The following is a 19,550-nucleotide window of genomic DNA, read 5'->3' as shown; positions in this document are numbered from 1 at the left end:
TTTGTGTAGTTCACAATCCTGAGTTACAGCCCCGTCATTTTCAGGAAGTCTGGCTCTAGCTCAGTCTGCTAGTTACTGATTTAAGGGAGTTCTCTATCTTAAGCGGCCCAGAGCTCAGCCTAGGGAATGGCTCCGCCCACGTGGAGCCTGTCTTCCTATGTCAATCAACCATCAAAATAATTCCGCACAGACACGCCCAAAGGTCATCTAGACCTAGACAATTCCTCATTAAGACTCTGCTCCTAGGTGATTCTACATTGTGTCAAGTAGACAGTTAAAACCAGCCAACAACACAGTAATGCACAGGAGAGTAATGCACTCTCCTGGCTCAAATCAAGAAATTACAATCCATGCAATGTTTGTCTGTCTTGTCACTGACTAAACACTTGCCCTTTGTGTTTTAGTGTATCTTTCTATTGCTTCTTTGGATAGAAATAAAATCTGAATTCTTATTTCTTTCTCTCTTCCAGAAATAGTAATATAGTATCTTTATACACTGTTCCGTGCTTTTTACTTAGTTAATACCTTTTGTCTGCACCTAAATGGCTTCCTCGTTTGTCCTACCTCTGAAGTATTCTGCTGAACAGACAGACAAACCACAGTGCATTTAGCTGTGACCTGGTCGTGACCTGGTCATGACCTTTGCCTGTCTCCCCAGCTTTTCTTGTTATCCGTCCTACAGCGAGCACCTTCTTCAGTTGGTCATTTGGCCTGTGTGATGTTAGACTTAGAATAAACTCTTAGAAATGGAATTGCTAGGCTATTTCATTTATTTATTTATTTATTTATTTATTTATTTATTTATTTATTGTTAAGCAATACCAACTTGCCCTCCATCCAGACTGAATTAATTTATATGTCATCACCAATGCCTGGGCACCTGTCACCATAGCCTGCCTGATGAAGGTTTTTACAAACATTTGGAATTTTTACTTTCTACTCTCTCTTTCCATGACTTCTAGGTTTCATGTCATAGGTACAACTTTAAGCCCAGAACTGTGAGATTTTCCTCAAGTATTCTTCTAGTGATTGTATCCATTTGGATTGTTCCCTTGAGCTTGGGTGGTGCTAGGATACCAAGTTAATTCTGCACACACATGCACACACATGCCTACACATGCACATACATACACATATATACACACATGCATGCACATGCACATATATGCACATATATACACACATGCATGCACATGCACACACATGCACATATATACACACATGTATGCACACACATGCATGCACACACATGCACACATGCATACACATATACACACATGCACACACACATGCAAGAGCATACACACACACACACACAGTGTTGTTCGTCCCTTCTTGTCTCATTAGGATGTTTTTCACCTTCATGGGTTTACAGTCCATGCCTAGTCTCGGGTCCTGTACATCTTTAGGCAAAATAGATTGCATGGGTTTTAGAAACATAGGGAAACACAGAGCAGTGAAGAAGACAGGCAGGAGTGGACTTTAGTTCAAGCCCACTGCTGAGGAGATACCTGTTTGGCTCCCTGCTCCATTCATGTTGTTTTCCCATTTCAAGGCTGTCATAGAAGCAGGGTCATACGCCATGACTGGTTTTTGATAGACATTTTCCCTTCATAGGCTTTGCTACAGATTGATGCCTGTGTCGATAGATTGATTGATCTGCCTCTTCCTTCCTGTTCCACTGTTGACTAATACTCAATGTTGCAGGCTGTTTGTTTAGCCATTTTAAAAATTGTTTCCTCATTTCATCTTAACCCAGTTTGGAGCTGTTATTAATAAAGATACTTTGGACATCAGCTACGGGGTTTTGTGAATATAGGATTTCTTTCTCCAGAAGAAATGTCCAAGAGCATTGCCAGCACTGCCCTCAACCATGGTCTGAGAAGTTTCTTTCTGCAGAGACAGCAATGCAGAGACTCACAACTGCTCAAAGTGTCGAGAATGACTATTGAGGAACCAGCCCTAAACGGGACATGCACATCTTCCCACACCAAGTCTCTGGAACACTGAGGAAGACGGAGAGAGTGTAAGAGCTGAAGGGTCTGGAGGGGTGCCGTGAAATCCTGTGTTATGACATGACGTGACATGACATGGCATGACCTCGCCCTCACAAACTCACGGAAGCCATGGTTCCTGGACCCAGACCTTCAGGACAACGGCAAGATCAGCAAACATTCCAGCAGGCAGCGGATACAACATAAAAGCAAGAACAAGCAGGATGGAAGGGGTCTGCTTTGAGGGTGGGGCGTCTTGGGATAGATATCTCAAGATATATTACATAGATATATGAAATTGTCCAAGAATAAATAAAGATATTATTTTTAAAATTTCAATTATTTGTGATATGTGTGTGCTCAAACACATGAATGTGGAGGTCATATATGTGTATATGTAGACAGACAGATAGATAGATAGATTATAGATAGATAGATAGATAGACAGACAGACAGATAGATAGACAGACAGACAGACAGATAGGTAGATAGATAGACAGACAGACAGATAGATGATAAGATAATAGATAAGATGATTGATAGATGTTGTGGGAAATATTAAAAAATGAACCTGCCAATTCTCCAAACTCCTGCTTCTCTCAACCCACCAACTCTCCAGCCCCGCCAGGCCACGTTCCCACTCTAGTACTGGCACTGATGGCGGGCCACAACATATGTCCCAGTTGGGTCCTGCCGGCTCTGTCCCACATTGCAGTAACCAAACAGATCCGACATCCTTGAGGTTTGATAGCACAATACCCAGTAACCCAGTAAAAACAAGACTCGATGCTTATAGTTAACCAATAAGATTTATTTATTAATAAATTCTCAATATGCAGGATGCCAATACAGTAATTTCAGAACCAGTGGATAATGATAAAAGCTGCCTACCTAGATTAGACAAATTACCCCAATATTCTAACCTTTATGATATCATAACAACCTATAGTCATAGTCATGCTGATTCATGTCTGCCGCCATCTTCCTCCCCGCTTCCCCCCTTACCCTGTTCCCCCCTCCCCCACTACTCCAAGATTCTCCCTGTCTCTGCAACTCTTAGCACTGCCTCCCTTTTCCCTGTCCAATCACAGGCCTCCCACTGCCCTAATGTTTGGACAGGGAAAAATCCTGCGATACATAGATAGATAGATAGATAGATAGATAGATGATAGATAGATAGATAGATAGATAGATCAATCTAGGAGCTGGTTCTCTTCTTCTACCATATGAGTCCTGAGAATCAAATTTAGGTTGACAGACTTACTAAAAAGTGACTACCCACTGAACCATCTGGCTGTCCCAATGAAAGATATTTTTATGAAGCAGAAAGAAGGGTCAGCAAGGGAGGGTGGGAAACAGAAGGGGAGAAGGAAGGAGAGGCTGGTGGAGGTGCAGGTTGCCAGCCACACTTGAGCCTCCCATCATGACTGCTTAGTTTGGCGTTTATGTCAACCACGCATGAACACCCAGGTTCTCCGTATCCTCGTCAGCAGCCAGTATGGTATCATCACTGTTTTTACCTTGGCTGTCCTGGTAGGGTCATTGTATTAACTTGTTGTGGGTTGTTTTGTTTTGTTTTTTAATTTGTATCACATATTTATTTGTGTGTGCGCATGTATGTAGCATGGCACATGTGTGAAGGACATGTATGGGAGTGACTTCTCTTCTTCTACCATGTGGGCCACAGAGATTGAACTTAACTCATTGGACTTAGCAGCAAGTGCTTTTGGTTTATATTTTTATTTTGTGTGTATGAGTGTTTTGTCACAGAGACCAGAAGAGGGCACCAGATCCCCTGGAACTGGAGTTAAGGATGGTTGTGAGCCATCACACATTTGGTAACCAAATCCAGGTCCTCTGGAAGAGCAAGCAATGCTCTGAACCATGTTAAGAATGTCTTATATATTCTAGATATTTCACAGGACAGAACTGTGATAGTGTGTGCGGTAGTTTGAATAAGTATGCTCCCCACAGGTGCATGTATTTGAAATCTTGGTCACCAGGGAGCCGAACTGTTTGAAAGGATTATAAGGATTAGGAGGTGTGGCCTTGCTGGAGTGGGTGTGGCCTTGCTGGAGTGAGTATGGCCTTGCTGGAGTGGGTGTAGTCTTGCTGGCGGAATTGTGTCACTGATGATGGGCTTTGCAGATTCAAAAGCCCATACCAGGCCCAGTAAGTCTTTCTCTTTCTGCTGTCATGCTGCTGTTCATGGTTCAGGAGATAGAACTCTCAGCTGCTCTCCAGCACCATGTCTGCCTGGATGCTGCCATGCTCCCCACCATGATGATAATGGATTAACCCTCTGAAACTGTAAGCCAGCCCCAATTAGATGCTTTCTTTTTAAGAGTTGCCTTAGTCATGGAGTGACTAAGACTGTGCTGTTAACAAAAGTTAGAATCACTTTGGCATGTCCTCTAGGCATGTCTGATAGGAATTACCTTGGTTATGTTAGTTGAGGTGGGAAGAACTGCCCAATGTGGGTGGCACCATTCCCTAGGCAGGTGAGTTCTGGTGTGTAGGCATTTATTACCCTCTTCTTCTGCCTTCCTACTTAATGGGATCAGCCGCTTCAGACCCCTGGTGCCTTGCCTGCCCTGCCATGATAGACTATGACCTGGAACTCTCAGTTAAAAGAAGCCCTATCTCTTTTAAGTTGCTTTTGTCAGAGTATTTTCTCACATTTTCTAAAAGAAAAGAAACTCAACTGAGATCTCTCACAGCCTCCAATGAGGGGGCTGTGGTTTTGGAAACTAGCTGGGACACTCCTTAATAAAAAGAACAATGCTGGTCTTACTTGGACCAAATCATTCATTCGCTCATTCACCTGTTCTTTTTGAGCCCCTGCAAGTGTAAGTTATGAGCAGAAGAGAAAAGAACAAAGCTTCCTTCCTGTTCTAGGGAGAAAAGAGGCACAGGGAAATGAATGAGCAGCATTTTTAATACAGTGAGGGATCTCTCTGGCTCCTTGCTCCTGTGTGATGCCCTCGTCCTGTGTATTGGAGGATATGTTTGGCAGTTTTCCCTACATCTACCTACCAGATGCCAGCTGGACCCTCTGTCATGAAAATCAAAACTTTCTCCAGGCATGATTATGACAAGTCCTGATGGGAAGAAGGGCCAATGAGAGAGTGAAATGTCCTAGGGAAATAAGGAAATTAGAACTCAGGACGTACTTGGTGGGGTTGTGCGTGCTAGAAGCTCGCACACCGGGCACTGTGAGAAAGCTCACGGAGAAGCAGACAAGAGAACTGCTCAGACATCCATGGGCCGGCTAGCCTGGGGTAGGCAGCCACAGAAACAAGAGAGACTGCCTTAGAATCTAGGTGCATTGCCAGGCGGTGGTGGCACAGGCCTATAATCCCAGCACTTGGGAGGCAGAGGCAGGCAGATTTCTGAGTTCAAGGCCAGCCTGGCCTACAGAGTGAGTTCCAGGACAGCCAGGGCTATACAGAGAAACCCTGTCTCAAAAAAACCAAATAAAAAAAAAAGGGGGGGGGGGGTAAGAAAGAAAGAAAGGAAGGAAGGAAGGAAGAAAAGGAAGAAAGAGAAGAAAGAAAGAAAAGAAAAAAGAAAAAGAAAAAGGTGCATTGTGAGGACCAGCTCCTGAAAATTGACTTTTGACCTCTACCTTCACAGTCACCCCGTCCCCACATCCACACCCACACCCACTCACAGTAAAACTGTGAGATGCCTATAACATCTAGAATATACAACCACAAGCACCATAATTAAGGATAGCAGACAATAAATAAATACATCAGAAAAACACAATAAATACCACAGGAGGTGCACAGTGGCAGGGTGTGCTTCAGACAGACATCCTCCCCTTGTTTATGTAACATTTTCAAAAATGATTCATTTATTTATATGCATGTACATGATGCTGTGTGAGTTTACATATACTACGTGCATGCAAGAGCCCACAGAAGAGGGAGCTGGACGCCCAGAACTAGGGTTACAGGTGGTGGAGAGACACCTGAGGTGCACGCTGGGAACTGAACCAGGGTCCTTAGGAAGATCAGGAAGCACTCCTGACGTCGACCCCTCTCTCCAGCCCTTGTAGGAAGTTTTTACTCCCTCTGTTCATCCACTAATACTGAAATGGTACAGAATTGTTACAAGACTTGTGGCCTCACTGCCCTTCCTAAGAAACAGCACAGGGGAGATAAATGCAGCCTCTGTCCTTGTGGAGAAGCTGGTCTTGTGTGTCGGGGGTGGGGGCGGTGAGGAAGGAGGCTGAGATAGATAAGTTAGTGAAGACGCTAGGGGCATCGCAGGTAGAAAGGACAGAGATGTGGAGAGAAAGCTTTGCTAGAGTTTGAGGGATGGGCCCTTGGACGAGATAACACTTAAGACAGAGAGGGTGGGGGCTGGAGAGCGGCTAAGCCCCTAACAGTTCATGGAGCACACCCCAGTTGGGTTCCCAGCAGTCAGTATCAGGAAGCCCACAACTGCCTGGAACTCTACTTCCGGGTGATCTGATGTCCTCTTCTGTCCCCGTGGGCAACTGCACTCCCATGCACATAGTCATACATATACATACATATTCATACATACACATATTCACAAACATGCATGTACACACATACACATATGTGCACACATGCGTGGACATATATACACACACGCATGCATACACATGCATACATGTACATGCACACACACACAAACGCACACACGAACATACACACCTGCACACACAAGCATCTAATTTTTTATTTACTTAATATCCCCTTTACTGCCCCCCTCCAGGTTAACCCCTCCCCCACCCCCATCCCTCTTCTCCTCTGTGTGGAGGCCTCCCCAGGTATCCCCGTACCCTGGCATATCAAGTCTCTGTGGGGCTAGGTGCATCCTCTCCCACTGAGGCCAGACAAGGCAGCCCAGTTAGGGGAATGTATTCCACACACAGGCAACAGCTTTAGGGACAGCCCCAAGTCCAGTTGTTGGGGGATCCACATGAAGACCAAGCTGCCCATCTACTACATATGTACAGGGGGTGGGAGACCTAGTTTCAGTTATTTGGTTTGTGGTTCAGTCTCTGAGAGCCCCAAGAGTTCAGATTAGTTGACTCTATTGGTCCTCCTGTGGAGTTCCAATCCCCTTGGGGCCTGTAATCCTTCTCCCTGTTCTTCCATAACAGTCCCTGAGCTCTGTCCACTGTTTGGCTGTGGGTCTCTGCATCCCTATGAGTCAGCTGCTGGTTGGAGCCTCTCAGAGGACAGTCATGGTGGACTCTGTCTGCAAGCATAACAGAGTACCGCTAACAGTGTCGGGGATGAGTGCCCATGAGATGGGTCTCTGATTGGGCCAGTTATTGGTTGGCTGTTCACTCAGTCTCTGCTCCATCCCCTATCCCTGAATTTCTTATAGACAGGATAAATTTTGGGTTTGGCCTAATTTTTAAAACATTTGTACAGAAGATGTGGAGAATGAATGAGAATTATCTCCAAGCACCCAGAGGGGCAGAAGATTCCAGAGCCATGAAGTTGGAAATAATTTGTAGTGTGGTGTGTTTGAGAAACTCTAAGAAAACAGGCCAGAAAGGAGATAGGGAGAGAGAGAGAGAGAGAGAGAGAGAGAGAGAGAGAGAGAGAGAGAGAGAGAGAGAAGAAGAAGAAGAAGAAGAAGAAGAAGAAGAAGAAGAAGAAGAAGAAGAAGAAGAAGAAGAATCAGAATCAGAGAGAGGCCCAGCAGTCCTGACACTAGGGAGGCATGTCAGAGTTGGGGCAGACTCCCATGTCATGGGAGTCATGGGAGGGTGCTGGAGGCTGGTGAGACATGGACGTAAGCCTCTGGGGTGAGCTAGGCTGCTGGAGAAATAGAAAACCAGGCCAGAGTCATGGCCATCGTGGTGCAGAGTGATGACTGATTCTTGGCTTGGGGTCATCATGAAAATGAAACAAGGAAGGAACTCAGTTTCCAACCACTTCCCAGATACCAACAAACTCCTCACCCCAAAGCTGAGCAGTAAAGGGGGGGGGGCATGGAAGACTTGTTATTATTATTGTTACTATTGTTGACATGATTTGACTGTGCGGGGATTGTGGGAAAATCCCACAGAGCCATCTCTGGCCTAACATACAGATGATCAGACTGTAAAGATGGAAATCGTTGGCTTCTCTGACACCCTCCTTGCAAACTTGAGAGAAAAGAGGTTTTGTTTTGGATGTGATGTTGCGCTGCTCAGTTTGTTACCCTCTGGCCCCAAACAATGTCCCTCCCACCAACTGTGATGAATGTGTTAGGGAGAGGGGGAAGGGAGGAGAGAGAAGAGCTCTTATAAGTTCCCAATTGTCCTGCCTGGCCGTGGGCCGGAGAGCTATGGGTGGAATTAGAGGAAAAGGAAGAGAGGGGTGTGTACTAAAAGGGAGACGCTTGAGAGTCCGCATCCAAGGAGCTGCAACCGTGAAAGTCTGTTCTGTTCCCAGGACATAGTCGACAGCGAGGAGAGAGGGCAAGAAGTTGGCACTCTGAGTTATTCTGTCCCTGGGGATCCAGAGGTGCTGGGGACCACGAAGGAGGACCCCCAGGTGGTAGACACCACAGAGAACAGTAGCTCCATCATGAGCTTCTTCAAGACACTTGTAAGTAGTGGTCACTCTTTTTCTTCCTCAATTTCATTGTGCCCCCTGTCTAATTCCGAGAACCAGGCATACCCAAATGTTGTGGTACCGAGATGATCGCCGTAGCCACGAGACAAAGTTCCTTGTAAGGGAGTCGCATTCGTCTGGATGTCAGTGACAAAGGTTTAGAGCGGGAAGCCATGACAAGAGCATGGGGTTGGGGGTCTTAGCTGTGGGATATGAGCTGTGCTGTGCTGGGATCCATCAATAACCGGTTCCCAGTCTGTTTGCATCCTATGCAAACATTACTCTGACTTCAAAAAGGTAAAATGGGGCAAAAGGTCATCAGGATGTGGGCAGGTACTGTGTTCGGACTAAGAGAACACAGGTTGATTTTGCACGTGGTAAAACTCTTGGTGGATTCATAAGATCTAATACATTATAGAATAAAATACTGATTTGAGATGCTGGCATCTCTACTCGGCTGAAGGTGCACTTTAGTTCCCACCTTTCAGTGTGATAAACTAGACCGCCCTGAAGAGTCTGTCTGTATGAAATAAAAGTCACCTTCAAGAGACATCTTTTTTTTTTAACATCTGCATTCCTCAAACTTTTCAGGTTTCACCTAACAAAACGGAAACAAAGAAGGACCCAGAAGACACGGTAGGCACCCTGATGTGTATACATGTCGGGGTTTCTGTAGAGAACTGGGTTTCTGTTTGTGTGTGAGTGAGTGTGTGTTGGGTGATACACATATCATGAATAGTATGTGTTAATATATGCACATGTATCAATCTACTTAGAAATTGAATAGCACTGGTGGATTGTCCTTAGTGTCTTAGGTTATGACTATGGTTTTGTTTGCTTAGATTCTGTAGTGCTGGGGGATTGGATCCAGGGCACTTGGATTCAATCTTGCCTGGAAAGCAAGCCCCCCCCCCACCCTGCCCACTTAGCTACCCTGCCCTGGCTAATGGTATTTTAGTAAAAAATTTATCTGGGCCTAGTGGCACATGCCTTTAATCCCAGCACTTGGAAGGCAGAGGCAGGTGGATCTCTGTGAGTTAGAGGTCAGCCTGGTCTACAGAGTGAGTTCCAGGACAGCCAGAGCTACACAGTGAGACCCTGTCGTGAAGGGGGCGGAGATGATAGACTAGTTCTGGCTAAAAAATGTCACAATACCCAATTGTTAAATATACAATAGATACAAATTACTACTAACTATACCATCATTGTTTTTCTCCCCACCCCCCATTGTGCTTAGAAAATGAGGAAATACAGTTTTGGTTTGATCTTTTTGTAATATAGTTTTGTGTGGATTATTTTGTTTTTGTGTTTTGTTTGGTTTGGTTTTTGGGACTTTCCCTGAAGTGGAAGGCAGAGGCTCTGTATCTTGGGATGTTCACATGTTTTCCGTTTTCACATGATTTGAAAAGTGGATCTCTACCGCAAAACAATGTTGAACTGAAATAGGTGCCCCTGGACGTCTGCAGTGAAAGGCCGGGTGGAGTCAGGACCCTGTTGAGCCTGGAGGCTCACAGCCTGCAAGTGTAGACCGTTCCTCTCTAAGTAAACTTGGGCTGAAATAACCGTCTTTCGGGTGCTTTTTCTTCCACGTGGCAGGGCTGGTGGCCTGTGATAGAACACGTGGTTTACATTTCATGGAAACCGGGAGGCAGTCTAAGCCAGAGAGAGCTGCGTCCAGTTGACATGCTTTGGTGGGGACAGGGATGCAGTAAATGGCTTAGCCAGCCCGCATCTGCTGAGTTAAGCTGTAGCAGTGGTAGAGGGGACGCCCTTTATTTTACCCTGGAAAGCTTGCCTCCGAGCTACAGCTCTTCAACAACACGGTGGCTGTGTGATCCTAACTTACCCAAACCCGAATCTCCACCTCTGTAAAACTGGGCCCAGTTAAGACTCTGTTTACCAGGTGCAGGGTTCAGGGAAGATGCCACCATGTCTTGCAAACTGAAGCGTTCTGTTCCAACACAGTCAACCTTATTTCCAAAATCACACAGTGGATTGATCGGTTCTTCTAGAGTGTTCTTCTCCCGTAGAAAGATGGATTCCTTAAAAGTACTCACTTGCTATGAGGCAGCTAAGGTCAAATTCAATGAATGGTTGGGCCAAACTGCTTCTCTTTTGTTTCTGTGATTTTTTTCAGTCCTTGGAACTCCATGCTCAGCACTCTGGGCCGTCGGCTGTGGAGGATGTGGGTGGTTGGGTGGCTTCCCATGTGACCCGACCCGATGCTCTCTTCTGTTTAGCTGCTCCGTGCACCAAGGCCCATCCACAGTTCAGATGTGGTCCCTGTAGAGCATACCTTGTTAATAAAGTGTCATTGTCCCACGCAGAGGGCTGAGAAGCCCCTGTGGGGAGCCTGGATTTTAAATGAGGGTCATGAGTTCAGGTTGTTCATGACACGAAGGAGCCAGCCTCTCCTGTTCCGTATTTGTCTTTGGGGCATCTTTTTCTTCTAAAGTTCCCAAAGTGCTGTTGAAAATCTCCATCTCTGTCCCGTTCCACCCAAGTCATTTTTATATATAATTTTAATGTATTATATATAATTATTATTTATATATTATGTAACATATATTTATGTTTATTATATGTGTAGGGGTGTTTTGGCTACATGTATGTGAATGCACCACATACATGGAGTGCCCATGGAGGTCAAGAGGTGATCTGATCCCCTTGGGACAGGAGCTATTGCAGGTCGTGAGCTGCATGCAGGTGCTGGGAACTGGACCCAGGTCCTCTGGAAGAGCAGCTGGTGCTCTTAACAGCTGAGCCATCTCTCCAACCACTTGGGTGATTGCTAAAGTCCTACGTGTTTCATGAAAAACCTCACAGTGTTTACAACTTGAGTCAACAGTTTGCAGTGATTATAGTTGAGTTTCTGTCCCCTCCCATTTTGGCTCAATGAATTGGTTCACACCAGAAACTTCCTTTGCCTGGGAAATCTGCCCATGTAGAAGTCACTCAAAACGTTTGTGGGTGATATTATTTCCATGAAGAAAATTGGTTTGGGGATGAAAGTCATTTGATTAACACCACATTTAGAAAAAAAATCAAGACACAAAACATCCTTGTTGGCAGGGTTTTTTTTTATTATTTATTTGATTTTTTTTTTTAAATTTTTAGGTGACTGTCATTTACATATTTAAAACTATTAATCAAGATTGCAGTGTTATCTTTTTTTATTTGGTTATGTTTCATTCGATGGTTTATGTCATGTCACAGCTCAAAATGTTACTGTCTTAAGTAAATAGGGATAGGCGGTTGCTTTGGATTGGAGGATGGGGTTGTGACATGTGCTGATTGGGTCATTTATATAGGCGACCCTGTTAAAAAAGCAACAACAAACAAACAAACAAACAAAAACAATGAGCGCCTGAGATTGACTCTGAATATACTGTCTGGCGGGTTGTTTTTGAGAACTTTCAAAAGGTAAGCATTCCCATGATGCTTTGCGGTTGGGAGCCCTGAGTGACACACCAGTAACTTATTCCCATGATGCTTTGCGGTTGCGAGCCTTGCGTGGCTCACCAGTAACTAATTGTCACAGTGTCAGAATATACAGAAGAGGCAAGTGGGTTTGTTTAAAAGCGAATCTCTAAGCTGTGCCTGCTGTTGTCCAGAAGGCAACCAAGACAGACACCGTCTGCGATGGGCATGTTGGCCAGAAGATGTTGGAGACGCAGGCTAAAAGCAAGAAGAAGCGCCTGGACAGCCCCAGGCTAGGACTCTCCCTTAGAAAGTTCTTTAGGCACAAGGTCTGTATCTCCTAGGAGGACCTACTAGGAGGAAAAAGGACCCTGTTCTTCACTCTGGTGCCCGGGATCCAGTGCCCACCAGCTCCTTGATCCTAAGCCTTGTGTGGCTGCAATCAGGGAGAGGGAATTGAAGATGCTGAGGACTGAAATTCAGGCGTTTAAGTCCCAGTAGCTATAAACAAAAGACTGGCTCCTTCCAAGTGTGGAGCAGGGTTCTGAAATTCTCATCAGTGTTTCCCAAAGGTCAGTCATTGGCATACCTTCATCAACTTAAACATACTATTAATCACTTGGTATTTTTATACTAAAATTGACTATTACTATTTATATATGTCTTTAAAAATAAAAAAAAAGGTTTCGTATTACACTATAATATGAGGAAACCCAGAATTATTTTTTCCTACAGGAAAATGACCATTAATGTGGTTAATTAAAAGTAACATTCTAGCTCATGTCTGTAGAGCTTTGAATCCAGTGTCCTCTGGCCATTGCTTAGGAAGGCACTGGCCTGTGGAGCCCATTAGATCCATCAGACTTTTCTGCAAACTGTTATTAAATGATTGGAAAGTCAGAAAAGGGAAAGAATGCTATTTGAGTTTTGCTTCATATCTTGATTGTAAAGTTGTATGCCACTCACTCTTTGGGAAATTCTCTTCTAACCACAAGATAACAATATTACCTTTGTGGCATCCACCTCACCTGCTCCCTCTGTTGACTGAGTTCATACCAAGCCCACACAGCTGCCAAGCTGAGGAAAGCAGTGACTGAAGGCAGAGTCAATGGCATTGGATGACAAGGGCTCTGCTCTGGAGGCTCCTCCTCCCTGGAGGAAGACACAGTGCATGTATAAAACCAACGATTCAAGGGATCTCGGAGTTGGGGACAAATGCTTAGCATTTCTTTTGAAATATTAACCACTGTCCACCAAAGTTAGTGAAGCTGTTTTTTTAAAAAAAAAAAAAAAGTTCCCAGCTCCATTTTGTAAAAGTCCCAGGATTGTGTATGCAAATGGAATTTTCTGCAACACACCCACATAGCAGAATCTACATTTGCATACGCAAATAACGCAAGGCCACCTTCAATTTCCACAAAGCCTTGTTTTGTTCTGCAAGGAGAGAAAGATAGATATTGCAGTAAGAAAGAAAGGAACACTAAAAAATTGGTCTTGGGAGGGTCTTGAGAGAAGGCTCAGTGGTTAGGGACACTCACTGCTTTTTCAGAAGATCGTGTTCAGTTCCTGGAATTCACAGCTCACCACTGTCTGAAGCTGCAGCTGCAGGGTATCCAACATCCTCTTCTGACCTTTGAGGGCACTGGAATCAAGTGTGCACATGTGCTTGCACACACACACACATACACACATACACACACACATTTTTAAAAAATCATTAAAAAGTAGCACAGGCCTATGGACATACTAGTGCATGCCTATAATCCCAGAGCCTAGAAAACAGAGGCAGGAGGATCACCCCAAATTTGAAACCAGCCTGGGCTATATAACACATCCCACAAATAAGTAGAAGTATACAGCAAGCCCCTGTCTCAAAAAACATGAACGAATGCATAAAGTATACAGCCACCTAGGTACATAGGACACAGATTAGTGACAGCTAATGAGACACATCATAGACCTTTATGCAAAGGGATCTGGTCTAAGTCCCACTTGGGAGTTACATGCAGACAGGAGGCCTTGAGTGTTTGAGAAGCCTCTGTACCCGTGTGTGACCTCCCTCTCCCTGTCATCTGCCCTGCATCATGACATTCATTCATGTGTCACCAAGTTTCACATATGTAGCATCTTCCTACCATGACCAGCCCACCCAGGGTCCACCCAGGTCCTTTTTTTTTTTTAAGATTCATTTATTTATGTTACGTCTACACTGTTGCCCTCTTCAGACACACCAGCAGAGGACGCCAGACCCCATGACGGATGGTTGTGAGCCACCATGTGGTTGCTGGGAATTGAACTCAGGACCTCTGGAAAAGCAGTCAGTGCTCTCAACCGCTGTGCCATCTTCCTAGCTCAAGGTCCGCCATTCCTACTGCTTCCCAATATCAATGGCTCTTATCCTGCCATGAGGCACATTTGGGAAGAGGGTGGAATCTGGACTCTTCAAACATTAAAGGAGATTCCATCTTCTGAGATTCTGTAGCCCAGACACACAAGCCTCTGGGTGGTCAGGGTTGTGCCTTAATTGATATTGAGGTGTTTCCCATTCAGATGTAAATTAAAATAGGGGGACAAGCCCAAATTTCTACAGCTCTCAGTTATATAGCAGTTTGCTACATATAAGTCATTGGCTTTTACCTCTGTGTTGAGAACAGTTTCATTCTTCTCTTTTGATTATTCTGTTCTCCTTAGAAGGAAAAATACTCCCCCCCTCCAGGTTTACCAAGAGGCTGCCCTCTATGTCAGAAAAGGGGAATCCAAACAATTTGAAGTTAAGGCCAGCCTAGTAGTGCATGCTTCCAACTCCCAACACTTGATCTTCCTTCGCCACATAACAGATCTGAGGCAGGCCTGGGCTGTGTATCAAGTAGCCATGGCCACAATAAGACCCTTTCTTAAAAGCAAATACATAAATAAATAGACTTTTTTCTTAGTTAAAAACAAAATTGAGAGGCTAGAGAGAAGGTGTAACAGTTAAGGATGCTTGCTGCTCTTTGAGAGGACCAGATTTTGGCTTCCGGCACCCATATCAGACAGTTTATAATTGCCTGCAATTCCAGGAGTCTGTGTGTCCCCCCTCACACCTGCACACACACACACATACCTGCATATACACGTACACGAAGGCATACACACACAAATTTTAAAGTGTATTCTGCTGGCTAGTCTTATGCCAACTTGACACACAAAGTAGAGTTATCTGAAAGGAAGGAACCTCAGCTGAGGAAATGCCTCCGTGAGATCTGACTGTAGAGCACTTTCTTAGTGATAGATGTGGGAGGGCCCAGCCGTTGTAGGTGGTGCCATCCATGAGCTGGTGATCCTGGGCTCTACCAGAGAGCAGGCTGAGCAAGCCATGAGGAGCAAGTCATTAAGCAGCACCCCTCCATGGCCTCTGCAACATCTCCTGTCTCCAGGTTCCTGCCCTGTGCGAGTTCTTGTCCTGACTTCCTCCCATGGTGGACAGCTATATGGAAATGTAAGGCAAATAAAACCTTCCCTGCCCAACCTGCTTTTTGTACATGGTGTTACATTGCAGCAATAGAACCCTTACTAAGACGTATCATTTGTGAACAAGGAAGATGACTAGTGGAAGACTGACTTCCAGGCAGCTAGGATGAGGGTCTTAAAGCTCATACCCACAGCGGCATGCCCACTCCAGCAGGGCCACACCTACTCCAGTAGGGCCACACCTCCAAATAGTGCCACTCCCTGGGCCAAGCATATACAAACTATCACATATAGTAACTTAAAATTATTAATAAAAAAGAAATAATTTTAGCATAAATTTAAGTATGTTCCATGCAATATTTGGGACATGCTTATACTAGAAAAGTTATTATTTGCTGGTTTGAAATTCAGATTTAATGGGGCATTCATTTTTTAAAAATTACATATTGGTGTATGTGTGTGTCTCTGTGTGTGTATGTGTGTGTGTCTGTGTATGTCACATATGAGTGCAGGTGCCTAAGGTGTCCAGTAGATGGCGTCAGGTCCCCTGGAGCTTGAATTACAGATGGTTCTGACCTGCCCCGTATGGAGGTTCTGACCTGCCCCGTGTGGATACTGGGGTCCAAGCTTAGATCCTTTGCAAGAGCAGGATGTTCTTCTAACCACTGAACCATCTTTCCTATATTGTCATTTTTAATTGCAGTCCGATTGCCCCGGCCTGCGGGGGTTTTCAATAGGAGACCTTAGGAGAGAAGGGCAGAGAAAGAGAGACAGGAGACACGGAGAACGAGGGCAAGACCAACTTTGTTCAAGGCCCCCAAAACTATATTTTCTCAGGGAACTTATACAGGCAGGGAAGAATTAGGGCAAGTGGGATTTTCCACGTAGCCCTGGCATTCAGCCAAGGTGAATCTCTGGCAGCTGTAAGATGTTTTCTTCTTCTGGCAGGGCACAATGACCATTGACCACCCGATTTCTCCAAGGTCTGTAGCTGAGGAGAAGTCAAAACCTAAGTCTATCTTTAAGATGGACTCTAAACATAAAGTAAGGTCAGTTTGGCTTCTGGCATCTCCTTCCTTTTTATTTAATTTTTGTGAGGCTGGCAAGAAAGCGGACATCTATAGGTCTCGTTGATGCACGAGTGGGCATTACCAAGAGGGGGAAAGTAGTGACCCGATCCCTCTCGTGGGGAACAGAGGATTGTTCTTCCCACATCTTAGGCGGCTCTTGGTGTCTTTTGGAGAGGAGGGGCAGAGCCTGTTTTGGTGGGAGACCCATATCGTAGAGTGGTCCGAAGACCAACACCAACCCCTATGCAGATTGGGTGTACTTCACAGGGACTCAGAAGTGGACAATTGTGTCCTTCCCCTGCAATGCCTTGCTCTACACCCCCCACAGGTGCCCACACTGAGTTCACACCATGCTAAACCAGTGTGCATAGTTCTGAGTTGCTATGCATCCCCCGTGGGAGCGATGTCATCGCATGGCTCAGCCAGGCCTCTGTCAGCCAAATCGAGTTGATGCTAAAGTACTTGTACGGTTTTCAATGCTACAGAGCCAACCTGCTGTCTAATGAATCCTATCAATCGATTTAAAATAAAGGGTCCTAAAATAGCTATCAAAAGCACACTAAGCAAGGGCCCAACAAGGGGCATCAGGAGGGAAAACATGCTACCAATCAGTGGCAGCTCTAGAAAATTTCTGTCTCTGTAGACCCTCAGTTTATGGAGTTTGTGCACCTGTAATTCTATCAGGCCAGATTCATTAACATAATAGCAACATTCTTCCTTAAGGAAAAGGCAGGTTCTACCCTTCTCGGCTGTAGGAAGGTCTAAGGCATGGTGATTCTGCCAGGTAACTTGGACTAGTGAGGTTATTTGCCTTTGCAGGAAAGCCAGAGATTCAGCTGAAGCCTCTATAGCTAATTGAAATTGTTCAGCTAACTTATTGGTGACTATAATAGAATGCCCCAGTGATCCACCTGCCAATCCAGCAGCCACCACAGAGGTAGTCAGGGAAAGGCCGATCACAAAGGACAAAATAATGCACGTTTCTCTCTTTTGAAATTTTCAGAAGACATAAAAAATTCTGCAGGGGTACGAAAAGTTAGTTGAGGAATCAAGGTAACAGGGAGGCACAACATGGAGGGATCTCTATTTTTTGATAAGTATTTAGTGAGGGTGCCATTGCACCAAATAAAATATCCTCTTGGGGCAAAAATATCAGAAGATGGAGTCTGAGTAATATTGCACTTTCCTTTTCCAGTGTCTGAATAACAAAAAGGAAATTTGGAAAATGGCCAATAGAGTTCAACCTCAGGAATAGGAGAGGTCTTTATTGATTTTACTGTTGTAGAATTTAGTGCAAAAGAAGAGGGGACAGCTACTAAGAGCGGACAGCCCAACATAGCACACAAAAAAGCATGAGGAGAGGTTTCCCAGTCCTGAAACTTTGGCCAACATCAGCCCTTCCCTTAAGAGGGAAATCCAAGAAAATGGATGAGTAGCAGGAGAGACAGGAAGCTGGCTATTAAGCTCTCGTTCTGTATTTGAAATATGAGAATAGACAGCAGATTGTACTTGAACAAGAGAGCGCCAGATATAGATCTTGCTACAAGGGAGACTTTCCTTCCTGCTCATATGCAAGGCTCCTCTTACAGGAGAAGTCCAGCGGCTATCCCAAGGGTCCCAGACAACCAAAGTAAATCCTGTGGATGTCTTAAAGAAAACAGGGCAGGACATGTTCTACCTGGTCTACACAGGACATCTGTAAAATTTAAATATATGGCCTTTTGACACCCTGAAGGGGGGCAATCAGCAGTAGCCAATATCTCCCCTTTAATCTGTTTATAATTTGTCTAATTTTCAGCTGAATAAAATCAGCATTCAGACTCTTTCCTGCCTTCTCCATGGCCTGGCTCTCTAAAGTGGGGAGTGGGAGAAAAAATTCAGAATCCTATGGCCAACATCTTATCTCCACCCTTCCTTAGCTTCCAATTTGTTTTAGTAAAGTAATGGTATTTATAAACATAGATGGTCAAAACTATTTGGAGACAAGGACCTTGGCAGCAAGAACTAACTAATCTCTCTCTCTCTCTCTCTCTCTCTCTCTCTCTCTCTTGCTCTCTTCTCCCTTCCTTCTTTCCTTCCTTCTTTTCTTTCTTTTTATATTGACTGTGTGTGTGTGTGTGTGTGTGTGTAGTGTAGTGTACACAGGCACATGCAAGCCACAGTAGACATGTGCAGATCAGAGAACGTCAGGAATCAGTTCTCTCCTTCCACTCTGTGGGTTCTAGGTTTTGAACTCACGTCATCGCGCTGTAGGGTTTCTTTCCCCACTGAGCCAAGAGCTAGCTGAGAACTCTACTTTCTAATAACACACTGCCTCTCGCCAAAACCCACCCCGCTAAGTTACTTACATAAGCACCATTACTAACAGGTCTCCCCGTTTTTACCTTCTCAAAAGGAAAATAACTGGAAAACAAAAGATTTTAACATAGAGCTACATTCACAGTGCAAACTTGCATAAAGCGGAAAATTTGAAGGAAAAAAATTAACATCATACAGGACCCCGGCCCGCACTTATATTAACAGAGAACCCTTTACTTTCGAAAGCGTGAAATTTTTCGTGTTTCACTTTTCATTTTCAAAATAAAACTTAACAGGATACCGAGAATTCACCCAGTACTTCAGCGAGTCTCAAGTCAGACAAAGCTCAGGAGACCCAAGGGGCGACCAAGAGTTCCAAAGGCTGCAGCCAGCCACCGACTGCCACTACCGGTGATGCAAGAGAAGGCCCCAAGGAGAAGGCGGGGCCCACCTCGCTCCCGCTGGGGAAGCTGTTTTGGAAGAAGGTGAGTCTGTGAGGTGTTTGCAGGGCCTTTGGGGCTGAGGTGGCTTAGGAGTTATCTCCGGTGGGCAAACGGATGTTGACGATTCTCAGAGGTTTTCTTCTCCTCCATGATTCAATTTGTCACTGAATGGCAGACTCCTAATGTACTCCTGGGTAGAATGAGTCGCCGGTCCGTGCTGTACACAGGTGCTTTGTGGCAGAGAAACAGAGACAAACGACTAACAGTTTCACTCTTTGAATG

The 19,550-nt window shown here is 44.9% G+C and overlaps 1 protein-coding gene across 2 annotated transcripts in view; it reads left to right on the top strand.

The window, feature by feature from the left end:
• Bcas1 (brain enriched myelin associated protein 1) overlaps nt 1–19,550 on the top strand; it is a 73,244-nt gene that overhangs the window by 21,193 nt on the left and 32,501 nt on the right. Inside the window, exons 4-7 of one of the 2 annotated variants that reach the window (XM_052181577.1) lie at nt 8,426–8,581; nt 9,179–9,223; nt 12,202–12,336; nt 19,122–19,310. In XM_052181577.1, coding sequence (XP_052037537.1) covers nt 8,426–8,581; nt 9,179–9,223; nt 12,202–12,336; nt 19,122–19,310 — 525 coding nt within the window. The remainder of the gene's footprint in view (nt 1–8,425; nt 8,582–9,178; nt 9,224–12,201; nt 12,337–19,121; nt 19,311–19,550) is intronic. The other variant, XM_052181578.1, reaches the window with a different exon arrangement.

This window comes from Apodemus sylvaticus, chromosome 5 (assembly GCF_947179515.1).
Source record: "Apodemus sylvaticus chromosome 5, mApoSyl1.1, whole genome shotgun sequence".
NCBI classification, from domain to species: Eukaryota; Metazoa; Chordata; class Mammalia; order Rodentia; family Muridae; genus Apodemus; species Apodemus sylvaticus.
This window is presented reverse-complemented; position numbering and strand designations above follow the sequence as displayed.